The sequence below is a fragment of the Procambarus clarkii genome, chromosome 46 (genome assembly GCF_040958095.1).
Source record: "Procambarus clarkii isolate CNS0578487 chromosome 46, FALCON_Pclarkii_2.0, whole genome shotgun sequence".
Taxonomy (NCBI): domain Eukaryota; kingdom Metazoa; phylum Arthropoda; class Malacostraca; order Decapoda; family Cambaridae; genus Procambarus; species Procambarus clarkii.
In genome coordinates this window covers 20,901,784-20,919,972 of record NC_091195.1, presented here as the reverse complement: position 1 = coordinate 20,919,972, position 18,189 = coordinate 20,901,784, and the positions used below count along the sequence as shown (strand labels likewise).

The 18,189-nt window shown below is 43.4% G+C and overlaps 1 protein-coding gene across 1 annotated transcript in view; it reads right to left on the bottom strand.

Annotated features, from left to right (window-relative positions):
• Window positions 1-1,711: 1,711 nt before the first annotated feature.
• Window positions 1,712-18,189, bottom strand: part of LOC123770457 (adhesion G protein-coupled receptor A3) — an 83,390-nt gene continuing 66,912 nt past the window's right edge. The window contains exons 5-9 of the mRNA XM_069301812.1: window positions 16,890-17,148; window positions 15,155-15,291; window positions 11,593-12,075; window positions 8,035-8,272; window positions 1,712-7,906 (exon numbers count right to left, since the gene is read on the bottom strand). Coding sequence (XP_069157913.1) covers window positions 4,141-7,906; window positions 8,035-8,272; window positions 11,593-12,075; window positions 15,155-15,291; window positions 16,890-17,148 — 4,883 coding nt within the window. The 3' untranslated portion in view covers window positions 1,712-4,140. The remainder of the gene's footprint in view (window positions 7,907-8,034; window positions 8,273-11,592; window positions 12,076-15,154; window positions 15,292-16,889; window positions 17,149-18,189) is intronic.

The window sequence follows — 18,189 nt, the reverse complement described above, 5'->3', positions numbered from 1 at the left end:
CTCTGGTTGTCGGTTTAATAGATAGAGCTAGTACATACAATGCCTGAAGCCACTAATACGCACAGCATTTCGGGTAATAAGTTGAAGTCGAACGTTCCTTCCATGGCTGCTCGTGCCTTTGCGAGTAAATGGTATACAATCTGTTCCATTTATCTCCCCTCCCCCCGGTGGATGATGCTCTGGGGGCGCCTGACAGCTGAGTGGACAGCGCTTCGGATTCGTAGTCCTGAGGTTCCGGGTTCGATCTCCGGTGGAGGCGGAGACAAATGGGCAAAAAGTTTCTTTCACCCTGCTGCTCCTGTTCGCCTAGCAGTAAATAGGTACCTGGGAGTTAGACAGCTGCTACGGGCTGCCACTTACTGGGGGTGTGTAACAAAAAGGAGGCCTGGGCGAGGACCGGGCCGCGGGAACGCTTAGCCCCGAAATCATCTCAAGATAACCTCCCCCAACATATTCTGTATTCTCTTCCAAATCTTAAACACCTCTTAGACTCATTACTGGAGCTAGCGCTCCTTTTGGGTAATGTTAATGGTCGGCACACCCTCTGGGGCTGATGCTCTGACAAATACCCAAGGCCGTCTTTTAGATCTTTTTTGTCCCCTCTTCTCCATTGTATATATTCCAGCAAGCTGTATTCCATTCAGCTTTTTTCCTTTCCATTTCAGCCATCTATACAATACATTGTATGTATTCCAGCAAGCTGAATCTTGTAATTACACTTTCCTGTTTTATCATTCTGCCTTTTTTTTCCCCCATTTATACAGACCTGACATAACTTCCTTGATCTCTATAACATTGACCAACTGACCATTTCCATTCCCATAACCCATTTTTCCTTCTGTCTTCCTCTCTCTTTCCCTTGGTTATGGGTTTGACAAGATAGACTGGAAAAAATAACTTGCTAACCATGTTATATGTAGATAATATTTCATTCACCTTGGGTATCACAGCCTCGAACCACCAACCAGCAGAGAGATACCAGTAGCTCTTACCACCATGCTACTGATCATCCATAATTTACATATATGACTGGAGTGTGGATCACTTAATACCTTCATATTCTAGGAGGTGCCACTCGAGTCTCAATTGGATACCAGTTGCACATCTTTGTGATCTTCCTTTATTGTGGATGTTCAGTAGCATAGTCGTGTTAAGAGCTACTGGCTACCGCTCTGGTGGTCGATGATTCGAGGCTCCAGTAGCCTAGGCGAATGAAATGGACTAGAATCTTTTCCCAGCAGGTCTAATCTGCCGCTCTTTTCTTTTTCACAATGCCTTATTAGACACTGCCCTCTGCTCTGTCCTCGCTTTACTTGCTGTGGCACATAAGTGCATTCCCTGGTGGAATTCAGACTGTGCTTGCACTGTGTCCTGCAAGTGTGCAGCCAGGAAAAAAAAGACTCTCCCAGTAACACCTGAATCTTTAACTCTTGATTCGACTGCTGTAGCCCGTAAGGCCATCTGTACATCTAAATGAGAGAGTTGGAAATCTTGTTTCCACCATTTAATCAAGCTTCAACTTGCAATCACATGAATGAGATTTCATGTACATAAAATAATGAACAGGTTTGGAAAGTAGTAATTTTCATTAAGTACAGGAAGTGTTTGGTATACTATATTTTAATACTTTGGCAATATAGTTATACTGTACTCCCAAAATACTAATATCTTTAAAAATGAAATAATTTCAGGGGACAAATAAAGACTTGCATCAAAATTCACATTTAATTTACATTATATAAATCAGACTCTTACAGCTTATTTACAATTGACTTTTAAAAGTGCTGATAATTGTGGCAAACGCTCTGCTTCCATCAGCCTCTACCATACAACTTAGGCAATAAAACATGTCTTTGGGACAATACATTTTTTAAATGTTAAGAAATTCATAAAAAGTATATACCACCTATCTCTACAAATAAAATTGACTAATGCCCTAATTGCAACGTTACACTTTCTGGGGGGAGCCCCGGAGGCTCCGGGGAGCCTCCGGGACTCACCCAGAAAATGGCGTTTCATTACATTCAACGCTGGTTTTTTAGAAAATATTATTTGTACAAAAATTCAGTTTACATTGACAAGGAACCAGAAACTGATGAATCGCAGCAATGTATTTGTAATATCAGCAATAGAAAGAACATAACCTGAGCTTGCCAGAAAGAAAGTGTTTTTTTTCATAAAGGATGTGTTTCCCAAAATTGTGTTCAATAGTACAAAATGTGCATATAGGGTGTTTCTTTACTAAAATAATGCAGATTTAGATTCAGGCACAATATTTGCAAAAGTCTTGGAACAACGTTGAAACTTGGCTTAGAAATAGTCTTCTTGAATTTTCTTTCTTGAGCTTGCATCTGCTGTCAGTTCCTGGATGTGAACACACTTAAGCATATAAAAGGAACCCGCAAATGTGATTACACGGCAATTAAACTTGCGTGTACTCCACACTGTAATTAGTTTACAATTTATACATGCTGTGTTTTATAACGTTCTTTTAAAACCCCATTTGTGGAAAACCTGTCTACTTTTTTTTTTTTCTTTCTCCCCCCTCACCCGAATTAAATTTAAAACACGTCTTGCGTACTGTACGTAGAAAAAGCACTGGACTCTTTCCTAGGTCCTGCATCATATTCACATTGTTGGAGAATGGCAGTTAAAGCACCCAAAGTAACATAATAAATATTGGAACATTTAATGAACCCTAATTTTAAAAAAATTTAATTTATATTGTACTGACAAACCGCTTAATTCTTTCTTGCTAAATGTATAATGTTTAATTACCTGAAAACATGTAATAAAGTAAATAATGGAGTATGAATGACATGAAGCCCAGTTATACACATCCTGGGTATACCCACAGTGGAGACCAACACACACTGGGTATAACCACAGTGGAGACCAACACACACTGGGTATAACCACAGTGGAGACCAACACACACTGGGTATAACCACAGTGGAGACCAACACACACTGGGTATAACCACAGTGGAGACCAACATACCCTGGGTATAACCACAGTGGAGACCAACACACACTGGGTATAACCACAGTGGAGACCAACACACACTGGGTATACCCACAGTGGAGACCAACACACACTGGGTATAACCACAGTGGAGACCAACACACACTGGGTATAACCACAGTGGAGACCAACACACACTGGCTATAACCACAGTGGAGACCAACACACACTGGGTATAACCACAGTGGAGACCAACACACACTGGGTATAACCACAGTGGAGACCAACATACCCTGGGTATAACCACAGTGGAAACCAAAATAAAAATTACACCTCCATAAGATTCCGAAGCTTATGAATCTCGGTATCAACATTAACTAAGAAGTATTTAAAGTTGTCACAATACTAAATGTGTGTGTACTTTAATGCCATGAAATATATGGCATTTAGAATTATTAAGTCTTACCATGCTACTCTTCCCCACTTAAATGTACAACTGCTGAAGTTCAAATTTATGCGGTGCCCTTCTAATGATAATTTTGTTCAGAACCTTGACCAAGCCACAAAAGCAGCCATGCCGAGTGTTTCCTATGAGCACCACACACAGTGCATTCCTAATGCCATAAAAAAGTTAAATTACAACATAAGGCTACCCTTTTGTTTTTTGGCTGACGAGTACTCTGTGCAAGTCCCTTTGTTTTGCAGTGATGTATATAATACTCTCATCACAATCGCTGCCGAACAGGTGACATCATGGTACAACACCTGATGTTACAGAAAATGGCCGAGATATCAAGTATACTGATGTTCATATAATGAACTGTATGTTCAATCCTCTTGCAATATCCTATACCAATTTATAACTGCATCAATAAATGTACAATAACGGTTATGATTTCCACGGTAAAAAGATCTGAAAACAGGTTTAAATACTGAATAAATTGCCGACTGATATGTCTAGTAATGAGCTATACCATACATGTGATATTGGTTAAAATATATAGCTAATCATTTTGATCTGTACAAATTAAATTCTACAACTATACACTCCTACAAATATTAATTATAACTCATTAACACAGTCTATTCATATTAAAATGAATTAAAATGCCACAAACAGGAACTTTTACAATATAAATACTGTACATTATCTCCGAGCACAAAAAGAAAGCTTTGCTAAACGCACGTTTCTCTCTTTGAATTAGAATCTGGGTCCTGGTCCAGTGTGTTTTCATAGTCTTCACTATCGCCTTTAACACTTGCTCTTCTATGATCTTTATTACACAACTTCCCATCATCACTGCTATCATTTACACCATCATATTTGTCACCATTTCTTAAAACCGTTTCTACCGAGCTATTGGTATGATAGAAAATAGAGTTCCCAGAAGAATCTGCTGTGCTTGTTTCAGTCTTAAAGTATCCACTATTAGAGTTAGTGGAGTCGAGATCATCTTGTGAGTTTATCGTTTCTGTACTTACGTCTTGCATGTATGCTTCACATGGTGGAAGATCAATTTTGTGGAACATATCCCCTTCTTTTGGTGTGCTATGAACATGGCCACTGTTTGCAAGTGTTGTATCATATGGAGGCCGCCCTGGAGACCCGAGAAGACCTGAATCCAGAGATCCACTATCTGGAGTATTTTGATGAAGACGGTGTAGAGGAGAGTCATATGGGGAATCCGAGATATTGACACTTCCCCGAGGACTAGTGCCAACAGCAGGATCCACACTTGCACCTCCTATGCTGGTCCCACCCTCGCTGCTCTGGCTTCCACACAAATCTCCAGGTGCTCCACATGCTCCTCCACAAAGACTGGAATTCTCACATCCACTGACCTCGCAAACACTAATACGTTCCTCGCCGCCACCATCACACCAGTACACATCGCCACATTCACTGTCCCATGCTTCACACTCCCCATCTTCACCGTGATCTTCATCACAACACATCTCTAATGGCAATTGAGAAGAATCATCCAAGTTAGAAGAATATGCTGCATGAAGACACTGGCAATTACCTTTCTCCGAGCCGGTCCTATCATTTTGATCCGCTGAGTTAGCAGAATTCATAACATGTGGCCAGGACATATTGATACATAGCATATCCCCTGGCTGCTCTGAAGGCAAAGTTGGATTTACAGAATCAATACCAGTCTGGAGAGCAGCATGCTGAGTGTTGGGTGGGGTGATGGCATGAATATGCTGTGGATATGGCACAAACCGATGAGGATTTCCATCCTTGTCAGATTCTGATGTTCCAGGCTCTCTAGATGGCAAGTGATTAATAATAATAGGAGACGTGTTATCATCTGTCCAGTCATCTTTTTCATCAAGTGCACAGTTTCCTCTTGATCTGGTGACTTTACGCCTATTTCTTCCGGGTCGAGGCCTCTCCCGACCCGATCTGTATTTGTGGTGTCGACCAATTCGAGAATGATCAACATTTCGTGTTATAACTGGTACGTCAGATCTTTCGGTTTGTTCGGAATTAAAAGAATTTCTGTTTTTTCTTACAAGATCCTCCTCGTCTAAGTGTTGCTGGAGTCTAGGGTTATGATACTGTATTAACTGTTGATTCATAGGGGCCACCTGGCCTAGTACTGGGTAATTAAACAGTCTCTGCTGTTGTAGCTGCTCTTGGGGGATATATGGTAGCTGCTCCAGGGCTGAGCTTTGACTGGTAGCCTGAGATGTTAGTTGCCCTTCCTCCACAATGCTAGGGAAAGATCCACCACGCCGCATAGGGCTTAGTGGTTCCTCCATAAAAGCACGTGGTTTACGAGGTATGGTTGCCCACCCTCTGTCCACGTCAATCGGTCTCTCAATGTTCATTGATGGATAAAGGCCAATCATTTTGGTATCATTGCTTGGTCCCAATACACAAAGCACCTCGGGAGTAGGGTCTTTACTGGCATGTTTTCCTCCACCCTTCTGAAACTCGCTTGGTATGTAAGCATACATTGAATCTACATGAATATTAGTATTGTTTACTTTGCTTGAGGCTCCTAAACATGAGGGATCAAAATTGGATTTGCTGGGTTCTGAATTGATTGATCGTGAAATCTTTGGTTTGTAAACTGTGGAATTGCAATCACTGTCTGTCCTGTTAATTTCGAGATTATTTTGTTTTACCATTTGCCTCATGCGTTGTTTCTGAAAAAACCTCTTGGCAACTCCAGCTTGTTTAGGGTTGTAAAAAATTTCTGGTGCATAATGGAGATCATTTGTCATGGTGCCCAAGCTCAGTAGCTGGAGATTATTGGTGGCTTTACTGAGACTTTCTGGCTTATTTGAAGTAAGAATACTGTGAGAAACAGATGACGATTTGTTTGTTTGGTGGGTTTGGGAGGAATCCAGACTGTGTGTGCTGGGTGCTCCTACAGGTCCTCGTGGTTGGTTATTGGATGCTACAATGTGATTAGCACTGCTGTTATTGGCTGGAGTTGTCAAATGTACCTCTTCCTCCTCTTTCCTCTGTCTACCAAATGCACAGGAACATTCTCGCCATGCCTCCCATATGTCACTGCGGCTTATACAAAAGAACACAAATATAAATATGCCCAAACTACTAGCACATATGGCATAAATAATGCTAAAGATTGTAGTATGGTGTGGGATTACAGAAGCAAATGGTGCTGCAGTGGTGATTGCAGCAGCTGCCCATGTGAGAATGAAAAGTAACAGGGTAACTACATGTGCCCTTAATTGTGTGAGAGGGCTGTGCTGTCCATCCGATACACTGACTGCTGTGTCCCGAGAAGCAATACTAAGCTCTTCCTCGCCCGGAACATTTGCATTTTCCGAGTTTGGGGAGTTTGCATCTAAAAGTTCTAATTCTGTCGTTTCAGTAGCACCGGTAACTTCAGGATAATTAGCCCGAAGTGATCTCAGCATACAGTGGGTCAGCAGGAAAAAAGTGGAGAGGATAAAAGCAAGAGCAGCTGTTGGGGCATAAAATGCCCCTAAACTAGGTCCCCATGCTAAAAAGCAGTAGCTGTATCCTGCATACTGCTGAAGGTTGACAGCTGCAGATATGCCACAGAGGATAAGTGCAATGCCCCACCCAACTAGATAGAAACGGAGCATTGGCTTGGGTGGCAGGGGGATGTCAGGTGGGGTATCTTCAACTGGGACTGGAGGACGCAGAGCTTTAGTGACCTTCTTGTACAAGTTTGTTACAGTCACAATAATCCACAGAAACACACATGTTGTTAAGTAATGAAGAGCAACTCCTATCCCTTGGCACAGTTGCTGGTTCTCAGTTTGATAAACACCCGCTGTAAACAAACTCACTAGTAACAGCAAAGCAATCCAAGTGTTTATTAAAGAATGTTTGTTTTTGTTCATAGTGGCAATACGATGATGATGAGCAGCCCATGTTACTATAGATGCCATTAGGAATAAAATACAAACTGCACTGCCAACATACACTCCAGGTGCACTTGGTCGAAATTCTGCACCCTTTGCTCCTTCTTGACTTCGATGCAAAGCTGCCATGTCTTGCAAGAGGGCGAAGTGAGCTAACCTATTGCACCGGAAAACCACCAGAGAGTTCAACATGCGAACAATTTTGCAACCTTCACTAGTCCAATTTCCTTGATTACTTGTAGCATTCTCTTTCCACCATACAGGCATGATGTTGTGGCTGTAAATGGCTGATCGAAGAGTAACATACACACTGTCTTCTAGTTGTAATTCCTCTTCCTGATCGCTTACTCTCACACCGATCACAGGTGAAGTAATTTCCCATGTATCAGAGTTGCCAGCTAGTACCCGGGGGAAGAATTTAGCTGTATCATACACAAAAAACTGGAGTTGCACTGTTTGCGAGTTGGGAAGCCCCGTCTCATCCTCTGATGTATTTGTTGCCTTCAGCTGTTCCCTTGAGAATAAACTAGATGGAACTTGGATCTGGGCATCCATTATCTCATCATCACTGCTGCAAGGTAAACAAAAATTAAAATCATAGTTCAGTATAATAATACAAATTACAAATTTTAAAAATATTATTCAGTACAATTCAATAGTTCATGATATTTTAACAGGAGGGAAGAATTACCATACCTATAGAGCATCGAGTAATTGTTGGTATTGCACCGGAAATGTCGCTCAGTTGAGTGCACACTACGTCTGTACCAGTTGCAAGTGAGCCCAGAGAAGGTTTCTGGTTGCCTGCTGAACTGATGAAGCTCAATGTGATAAGCAGCACGATTCAAGGTGGGGAAGTACGTTGCCACGTCCCACAGACACTTCAACAAGCGCTGACAGGCACCATCAAGGACCTCTGCCATGTATAATAGTTCTGGAAGAGGTACCACATTACAATAGCCTGTTCACCAATGTTATTTATACTACAAGTTTAAAACAATGATGATGAGTAGCAAGAACTCATAACTCGAATCTAACCAACACGGTTTTAAAAAATAAATATTATGAACATAAACTTGAACATGAGGGGGGCCTGACAGCTGAGTAGACAGCGCTTCGAATTCATAATCCTGAGGTTCCGGGTTCAATCCCTGGCGAAGGCGGAAACAAATGGGCAGAGTTTCTTTCACCCTGATGCCCCCTGTTCACCTAGCAGTAAATAGGTACTTGGGTGTTTCCTGGAGGTGTGTAACAAAAAGGAGGCCTGGTCGAGGACCAGGTCGCGAGGACGCTAAGCCCTGAAATCATCTCAAGATAACCTCAAGATAGATGGCACTTATCAGGAGAACGTGTTAGGCAAGTATGACTATAGAACTTGTAAGGGATATGAGGACATTGAAGGAACAGTACTCAACCATTTTGAATGTGAAGATCGAATGCTAACCCTACAATGACAGTACAGTATATGTCACCAAGTAAAATATGAGTCATTATATTAAACTCCAGTACTGGGACTGCTTCAAGTTCAACAAGTTTGGTGAGATAACAAAATACATCCCTAAAGACCAGAGCAACTTAGGTTATTTCTATCCTTGTCTACTGCACTACAAGTCCCTCAAAGGGGGTCACAAATCCCTAAATATACAACTTATAATAATTTACATTACAATATAATTAATTCCTTAAGTTATCTAACTTCCCCAGCATCATCAACCAGATGAAATCTTGGTAGAAATCTTTGATATAATTAACTATCAATGAGCACAAACACATGCTGGTTTGTTTGCCTTCTTGCCATATAAAGTTGATGTACAATTAGTGAAGAGTTTCTATTTTGTCAAAATTGCCAACACACCACCGGTGAGTCTCCTGTTGATAGTTTGAATGCTTTCATAAATGCAAATGAGACTGGGTCAAAACATGCAGGAGTTACTACTGATGCTATGTAATTATGGAGGACCCAAGGTCAATTTTAGATATGGTATAATACCAAGACTCAAATGGACTCAATGGTGCAGAGACAAACATTGGCAGCAAGGAAGATGTCCTCTCTATCCTTTCCTTCACCACCTTCTCTACCCTTCACCACCTTCCCTACCCTTCACTACCTTCCCTACCCTTCACCACCTTCCCTACCCTCTGCCACCTTCCCTACCCTCCGCCACCTTCCCTACCCTCCGCCACCTTCCCTACCCTCCGCCACCTTCCCTACCCTCCGCCACCTTCCCTACCCTCTACCACCTTCCCTACCCTCCACCACCTTCCCTGCCCTTCACCACTTTCCCTATCTTGGAGTTAGACACGAGTACACCCAAATCCTTTACAGTATATTGTTTTTTCATTGCATGCCTTGAAGGAAGGACCCTCACAAAAGACCTAAAACAAAAATTGGGCATAGCTTTCTAGACAACAGTAAAACCACCTGCTTAAATGACTCGAATAGGAATGTCAGACAGCCAGGCTGGAGCCGGGACCTGATGCTGTTACCAGGAACCAGAAGAGGATCCGTACTCAAAGGAGGACACGACACACGCTCCCGGTTCCACACAACAAGCACTGAAGCAAATCCCACCAAGAAACAACTGAACAACAACCTAACCCTTCAGGAAAAGTCTGAAAATCTACACCATGAACAAAAACTTGGAAATGCACCAACTGCGAAGCAAAGATGATGTCCATTTCATACCATGCAAATGAGTAAGAGAACTTGTTTATATGGAACAAGAAACCTAAGGATCTCTGCTCCAAAAATACACTCAAAGGTTAATGATGGACCCCCGCCTCATGATCTTTTTTGTTTCTGTTGCAGAAGAGGAAGGAAGCAGGGAGATGGCCTACACCCACTTCAGAGCCAGGAACCTTAACTGAGGAAGCAGATAGGGTGTCAACCAGGAAAGCCAGTCCTCCAGGAGACTATGTACCTGCAGGAGACAGTATGTACCTGCAGGAGACTGTATGTACCTGCAGGAGACAGTATGTACCTGCAGGAGACAGTATGTACCTGCAGGAGACTGTATGTACCTGCAGGAGACAGTATGTACCTGCAGGAGACAGTATGTACCTGCAGGAGACAGTATGTACCTGCAGGAGACAGTATGTACCTGCAGGAGACAGTATGTACCTGCAGGAGACAGTATGTACCTGCAGGAGACAGTATGTACCTGCAGGAGACAGTATGTACCTGCAGGAGACAGTATGTACCTGCAGGAGACAGTATGTACCTGCAGGAGACTGTATGTACCTGCAGGAGACAGTATGTACCTGCAGGAGACTGTATGTACCTGCAGGAGACTGTATGTACCTGCAGGAGACTGTATGTACCTGCAGGAGACAGTATGTACCTGCAGGAGACAGTATGTACCTGCAGGAGACAGTATGTACCTGCAGGAGACAGTATGTACCTGCAGGAGACAGTATGTACCTGCAGGAGACAGTATGTACCTGCAGGAGACTGTATGTACCTGCAGGAGACAGTATGTACCTGCAGGAGACAGTATGTACCTGCAGGAGACAGTATGTACCTGCAGGAGACAGTATGTACCTGCAGGAGACAGTATGTACCTGCAGGAGACAGTATGTACCTGCAGGAGACAGTATGTACCTGCAAGAGACAGTATGTACCTGCAGGCCTACAGTCAAGGCAGAAGCAGCAGGGGAGGTCGGATGATTCTTGGCACAGGTGTTGAAGCAGGTGTTGAAGACTAGATGTGTCATGGGGTTTGGGTTCATTTCATTACATCAATGTAGATGTATCATAATGTATAATTTATAACCATACTGTATTTACATTTGTAATAAAACCAGGGGGGATAACAACTAAAACTGATAAATGATGATAACCACATTGGTCCATGAGATCAACATATGATGATAACCTTTAAGGGTGAAAATCTTCAAGGGCTAAAAGATTCATAACATTTTCTGTGCTTAACCATCTGCAGGTTTGGCTGTCACAAATATTTCACACACTCTTTCATAATTCTTTAATATCTGCTTAAATCAATTTGAAATATCTGGGAAAAAACTTATGCAAACACAACACACACAAAACACCAAATTATATAAATTTGTCATATTATATATATATTATATATATATCTATATATATATATATATATATATATATATATATATATATATATATATATATATATATATATATATATATATATAACTCATTACTTGTATACAGTATTCGAAATCAAAGTATAGTACAATATAACTGGGCCAATATAACATCCATTACAAGCTAACCTTTAGCAGTTGACATTGATGCACTGATAATATCAATCAGTGTGGATGCTGTCTCCTTGGGACCTGAAAGTGTCCCCAGAAGGTTAGTGTACTGCTCCACAGTCTTGGCTAAGAACACAATATCCACGGCATCACGGAGAATCTTCCCATCACGAGTAAAATTGCGCAGACTTTTAGCACTTTCGACAAGCTCTCTCTTGCTGGCCACGAGATTGGTAGAAGCGAACTGCTCCAAGATCTTGGTCGTCTCGGACACGAAGGGACAATCGGAAGTGTCCAGTGCGTTCCAAAAGCCTTCAACTGTACACACATGTTTGGCAACCCGCAGGCTTGGTGTGGTTGCTGCTGCTGCTGCTGCTGCAACTTTGATGGATATTTTGGGTCCCCGTTGATGAGGCGGGACAAGACCGGCACACCCCAACTCTACTGTCACACCCGCCACAGTTCGCGGCCACACATACGAACCTCGATTGTTACTTGTCTCTGGAAATAAAATGCCATGTATTAAATACAAGTTACAAGTTGATTCATTTAAAGTTATATATTATTAAAACAATCCACAGTATTAATATGGGTATAATAAAACCTGGCTGATCTTGTGGGAAACTGAGCTTCAGCTCTTTGGTTACGCCTCTAAACCTTCAATGTGTGTCATTACCTATTTGTTGTCAGATTACTGGAATAGACAGATTTTTAGAAGAAAACCTCTTACAGATAACAATTTTCGGAATACTGCGTATCTTAAGAGATCTCTGCGAGAGATCATAAACACATCTCCAGGTTCTTTTTGTTGCCACTGCAACAATAAATATCCATAAATTTATATATAAATAAATAGACCAGCATCTATTTAGCTGGTCTCAAACTGTCGTTTTGCCTTTGCTTCTACAATGTTGGTCTCTTAAAGTGTTGGGTTATTTTCTTAACACATTTCCTTGTGATCTTACCCATACCCATGTTAGTTTTCAGGTTGCATGTCTGTATAACTTTAATTTTTTTGGTGTTCTTGATTTATTTGTCTTCTATGCAGACTTTATTTCAAAATGATTTTGTGCAGCTATGCCAGTTTTGGAGTGTTTCAGATCTGCATCTTCCTCTTATGTTTGGTCACATGTGTGATGTTCTTGTGTCCATTTGTGGGGGAATTAGTGTCAGGTGTGCTGTGCCCCTCTTCTGGGACCCCTCCCTCTTCCTGACTCGCAGCTCACTACACTGCAGACATGGTGGAGACCGTTGGGCCTGTGTTTGTAGTTCCTTGAGTTAGGTACTCCATTTTGCAGTATGCCTATTATACAAGTCCACTACGAGTTCACCATAGCCCGTATGTTCCTGTTTCTTTTCCAAGTTCCAAAAATTTCCTGTTTGGAACTTTTTGTTCCAAACAGCTGAATCTAAAACAACAAACAGGCTATTATATTTGGCGCAGGATGGAGAGATTTGAGCATTTGGGCCGTGTAATGCAACACATTTTCCCGCCTTTTTTCAAATGCTATATTGCTGGCGGGAGTTTGTGTTGGCGCCCCTCACCCCTTACCCCCCCCACTTGGTGACAGCAAGAAAGGGGTTTGGTCTGATCTTTTTATTTTATTTATTTATTTTACCTAGGAGGGTACAGGGTCAGATGACTTCTGACTCCTGTTAGCAGGCTGAAAGGCATTTTACTAGTTTTCACTGGAACACAATCTGCCAATCAGTTAAAAACCAGGTACCTAGTTGCTGCTGGGTGAACAGGGGCAAGCAGGACTGGCACCTAGTCAATCCTACCTGGCTACGACTTGAACTGAGACCGAATCGTCTGCAAGATGTGGGGCGAGTGTTGTCACCAGTATTCCAACTTTGTCTTGTCCTGGATCTTACCCTTGCAAGATACAGGATCCACCCTGATTAACCAGGCTGTGATTCATACGTTAGGCTGTGAGCAGCCACTTCCAACAGCCTGGTTGACCAGTCGATCAACCAGGAGGCCTGGTCGGAGGCCGGGCTGCAGGGCCATTGACTCCCGGAACCTCCACAAGGTAGGGCTGTCGACCCACCCAGTTCATCCAGAAATATTGCTCCTGTGAACATGTTCAGTGTCTGGCTTTCCTGTTTCCTCCATTGCTCCTGGACGTTCTTGTGGGGCTTTCTTCTCTGGTCTGTTCTCATATTGGCATCCTCGGTGATATTTAGCGGCCTCTGATTATTCCGCACATTTGATGGTGCTACATAGCCTTCCCGGCTTGGTGCCTTCTTGTACTATACTTACTTGCTTAATTAAGTTATAATTACTTACTTTCTTCTCTGGAGCTGCTTGTTAAATACACTCAGCTTTCAGGATTGTATTTCCTGCCATTGATTCAACAATGCCTTCAGTATTGTATTGCTCCTCTTGCACAATTCCACCTCCTTGGTTGTACACAGGGCTCTTTCTTGGGGCCAGGCTAAGGTGCTTGGCAAGATGGGTAGCTTACCCATTGTTCTCATTTGCATGATCTTCCCAGTAAAGTACTGTATCTCATTTTTGCCCTAGAGATTACTGGGCTTCCCTTTCCTGTACACAGAGTTTAATTTAATACTTTAGTAATAAAGTGTACTTGCTGGTTGGTCAGTAAGCTATTGTGGTAGCCTTGATAACCCTCCAGAGGGTGATAGGCCTTGATAACCCTCCAGAGGTTGATAGGCCTTGATAACCCTCCAGAGGGTGATAGGCCTTGATAACCCTCCAGAGGGTGATAGGCCTTGATAACCCTCCAGAGGGTGATAGGCCTTGATAACCCTCCAGAGGGTGATAGGCCTTGATAACCCTCCAGAGGGTGATATGCCTTGATAACCCTCCAGAGGGTGATAGGCCTTGATAACCCTCCAGAGGGTGATAGGCCTTGATAACCCTCCAGAGGGTGATAGGTCTTGATAACCCTCCAGAGGGTGATAGGCCTTGATAACCCTCCAGAGGGTGATAGGCCTTGATAACCCTCCAGAGGGTGATAGGCCTTGATAACCCTCCAGAGGGTGATAGGCCTTGATAACCCTCCAGAGGGTGATAGGCCTTAATAACCCTCCAGAGCTTGTTAAGCCTTAATAACCCTCCAGAGGTTGTTAAGCCTTAATAACCCTCGAGGTTGATAGGCCTTAATAACCCACCAGAGGTTGATAGGCCTTAATAACCTTCCAGAGCTTGATAGGCCTTAATAACCTTCCATAAAGATGATAAGCCTTAATAATCCTCCGGAGGATGATATTCATTAAGCCCAAACACCACACCAATCACTGAAGACCAGTTGGGCAATTAATAACAACTTTTGGATTAATTAATAATAATTTTGAATTAAAATTTATAATACATTTTTGGAACAGCCTTAATGACACCACAGGCTGGACATCACGAGGACCCAATAACCTGCTTGATGGAGTTCTGGGAGTCCTTCTACTCCCCAAGCCCGGCCCGAGGCCAGGCTTGACTTAAGAAAGCTTGGTCCAACAGGCTGTTGCTTGGAGCAGCCCACAGCCACACATATCCACCAACCAGTCAAGTGACCATCAACACCTGTGAGAACCAGAACAAACCCCCCATACACAAGCTCACCATTGATGGGGCAGTACTTGGTGTCGTGGGCAATGACGTAGATGCTGACTGTGCGCGTGTGGTTACCTTGCTGTCCCTGCACCAGACACGACCACTCTCCACTGTGAGTCCCGTTCAGCTCCCGGATTTCAACCATGCTATTATGGAGAGAGAGAAACGAAAGTAATTAGCTGTGAGTATTATTGTTTGTACAGTGGGGCTGCTGTAGTGTCTTTGCATGTGGGTTCTATAATGGATGATATCAGTTTGGTTAGCTACCCATTTAGTCTGTATACAATGTGGAGAGGTTCATGATAGTGAAATGTTAATCTATTCATATAGTCAATAAACATTTAGAGAGCATAACAGGTTAATGTTATGTATCTATTTAGTCAATAACAATTAGAGAGCATAACAGATTAATGTTATTTATTCATTTAGTGATGGACCTCGGTGCCATCTATGATCTAGGTTCAGGGTTAAATAGTTGACCCTCCTATTAATATTAGTTTCCCCATCTTCTGGTCTGCTGTTCTGGGATGTGATGAGGTACTGGTGACAGATGGCAGAGAAGCAGAGAGAGTAAAGCAATACACAGGTCAACCTTGGGACACCTTTGCGGGAGTGTGCTAGCCAGAGGGCTAGTGGAGCGCTGGAAGACTTCACCATAACTGCAGCTAGCGTGAGGGGCTAGTGGAGCACTGGAAGACTTCACCATAACTGCAGCTAGCATGAGGGGCTAGTGGAGCGCCGGAAGACTTCACCATAACTGCAGCTAGCATGAGGGGCTAGTGGAGCGCTGGAAGACTTCACCATAACTGCAGCTAGCGTGAGGGGCTAGTGGAGCGCTGGAAGACTTCACCATAACTGCAGCTAGCGTGAGGGGCTAGTGGAGCGCTGGAAGACTTCACCATAACTGCAGCTAGTGTGAGGGGCTAGTGGAGCGCTGGAAGACTTCACCATAACTGCAGCTAGCATGAGGGGCTAGTGGAGCGCTGGAAGACTTCACCATAACTGCAGCTAGCGTGAGGGGCTAGTGGAGCGCTGGAAGACTTCACCATAACTGAAGCTAGCGTGAGGGGCTAGTGGAGCGCTGGAAGACTTCACCATAACTGCAGCTAGTGTGAGGGCTATTGTAGGACTGGAAGACCTCGTCAGAGGGAGGTACATAGTGTGTCATCTTTGAAGCTAGATAGCACGAGGACTAGTATGGGCTGGACGACCTCGTCAGAAGATTGTATATAGTGGCAATTGTAAATAATAATAATAATAAGGGTTATTTTTACGTGCAATTTTATTTATTGTACCTTAAACATTACACTGCATTTCCACCAACCTTAGGGATCTCTGGACTTGAGAAGGATCGTTGAGTTTAAAATAACCCGGTTACGGAGTTCATAACATTTAGTCAATAAACATTTAGAAAGCATAACAGGTTAATGTTATCTATCCATTTAGGAAACAAACAGCCTGACAAACATGGTGTAAAACACAATAATGCTACGGGCTCACCATAGCCCGTGCTACCTTGAGGTTACCTTGAGACGGTTTCGGGGCTTTGCGTCCCCGTGGCCCGGTCCTTGACCAGGCCTCCTGGTTGCTGGACTGGTCAACCAGGCTGTTGGACGCGGCTGCTCACAGTCCGACTTACGAGTCTCGGCCTGTTGATCAGGTATCCTAATGGCTACTTTGAACGTTTTGTTCCGAGAAGCTGAATCTGAAACAAACATAATAATGATGGAGAGGCTTAACCTACCTCTCTATAGCCTCGGGCATGTAGGTGATCTTGACGCTGGCTCCTCCGCGCTGGTGGTGCTGGTCAAGGTAGCCAGTGACAGTGGCGGAGCTGTTGGAGGCGGGCTTCCTGGGCACGATGTGGGCATCGCCGTGTGCCCACCATACCTGGTGGCTCTCCTCGGCGCTGGTGACCCGGCAGCGGAGACGCAAGGAGTCCCCGGCGAACACCACCTGGTCCAGCCCCGGCTCCAGCTCCACCACAGAGAGGCCGGGACCATCTGTACCACAACACATTAACGCTAATTTTTGTTGATGTAAAGAAGCTAAGTTATTGTCATACTATGTTGAATTGCCCCCCTGGACTATTACTTTTTACCTTGAATTAGCTGTGATTTGTGATACATTAACTCTGTGAGCTGCTGTGTGTCGCGTACAACAAGATGCAGTATTTTTACCGAGCTGCGCAGTTTAAGGGTTAAGGTAATTTGGTAAGTACATTATCATGCCTTAATACTATATAAATTAAATGTTATAAACTACTTAAGATTTTTCTTAAAATCCCAAACTTCAAAATATCAATCTATCCCCCCCCCCTACCCTCGGGTAGCTCGTTTTTGGAACTATAAATATATATAAAGTTTTCACCCTCGTCATCACATTTTTTTTCATGGGTGGTTCTTTACCTGCATATCTACCTAGGTCTACCTCCTCCCTCTCTCTCCTCTCTTGCCCTCACTAAGCAGCTTAGAAGGCCCGGGAGTTAATTTGATCCCACTAATAAGGAAACTTTAGCTTGGTAAAAATAACTTAGGGCGGATGTGCCTGCCAGAGTCTTCTGCCACAACCCTGGCACCCAGCCTTCCTAGCTCCAGGCACCCAGCCTTCCTAGCCCCAGGCACCCAGCTTTGTACCAGATACCCAGCCTTCCTAGCTTCAGGTACTCAGCCTCTCTAACCTACAGTGCCTTGCACCCAGCCTCCCAGCACCTAGAAACCAGCTTCCACAGCAGCAAGTACCCAATCTCCGTAGCACCACCCTAGCATTACGACCACCTAGTACTTGTCTTCCTGGAAGTAAGTCTTGCTGCCGGAGAAGAAAAACAACTAAAACCAGCAAGCCCTCCGGTACACCTTGTGCCTTGGTTCCCCAGTGCCTTGAAGCTTTCCTTGAAGGTTGGTCCTTGTAATTCGAATACCTGATATCTCTAGCAGCTCTAGCAGCTCTAGCAGCTCTAGCAGTAAGGAAGTTCCTGGATTGTTTCATAAAAGTAATGGAAACTGCAGAATCTGCCTCATGGCCCACATGAGGGAGGTTCTAAT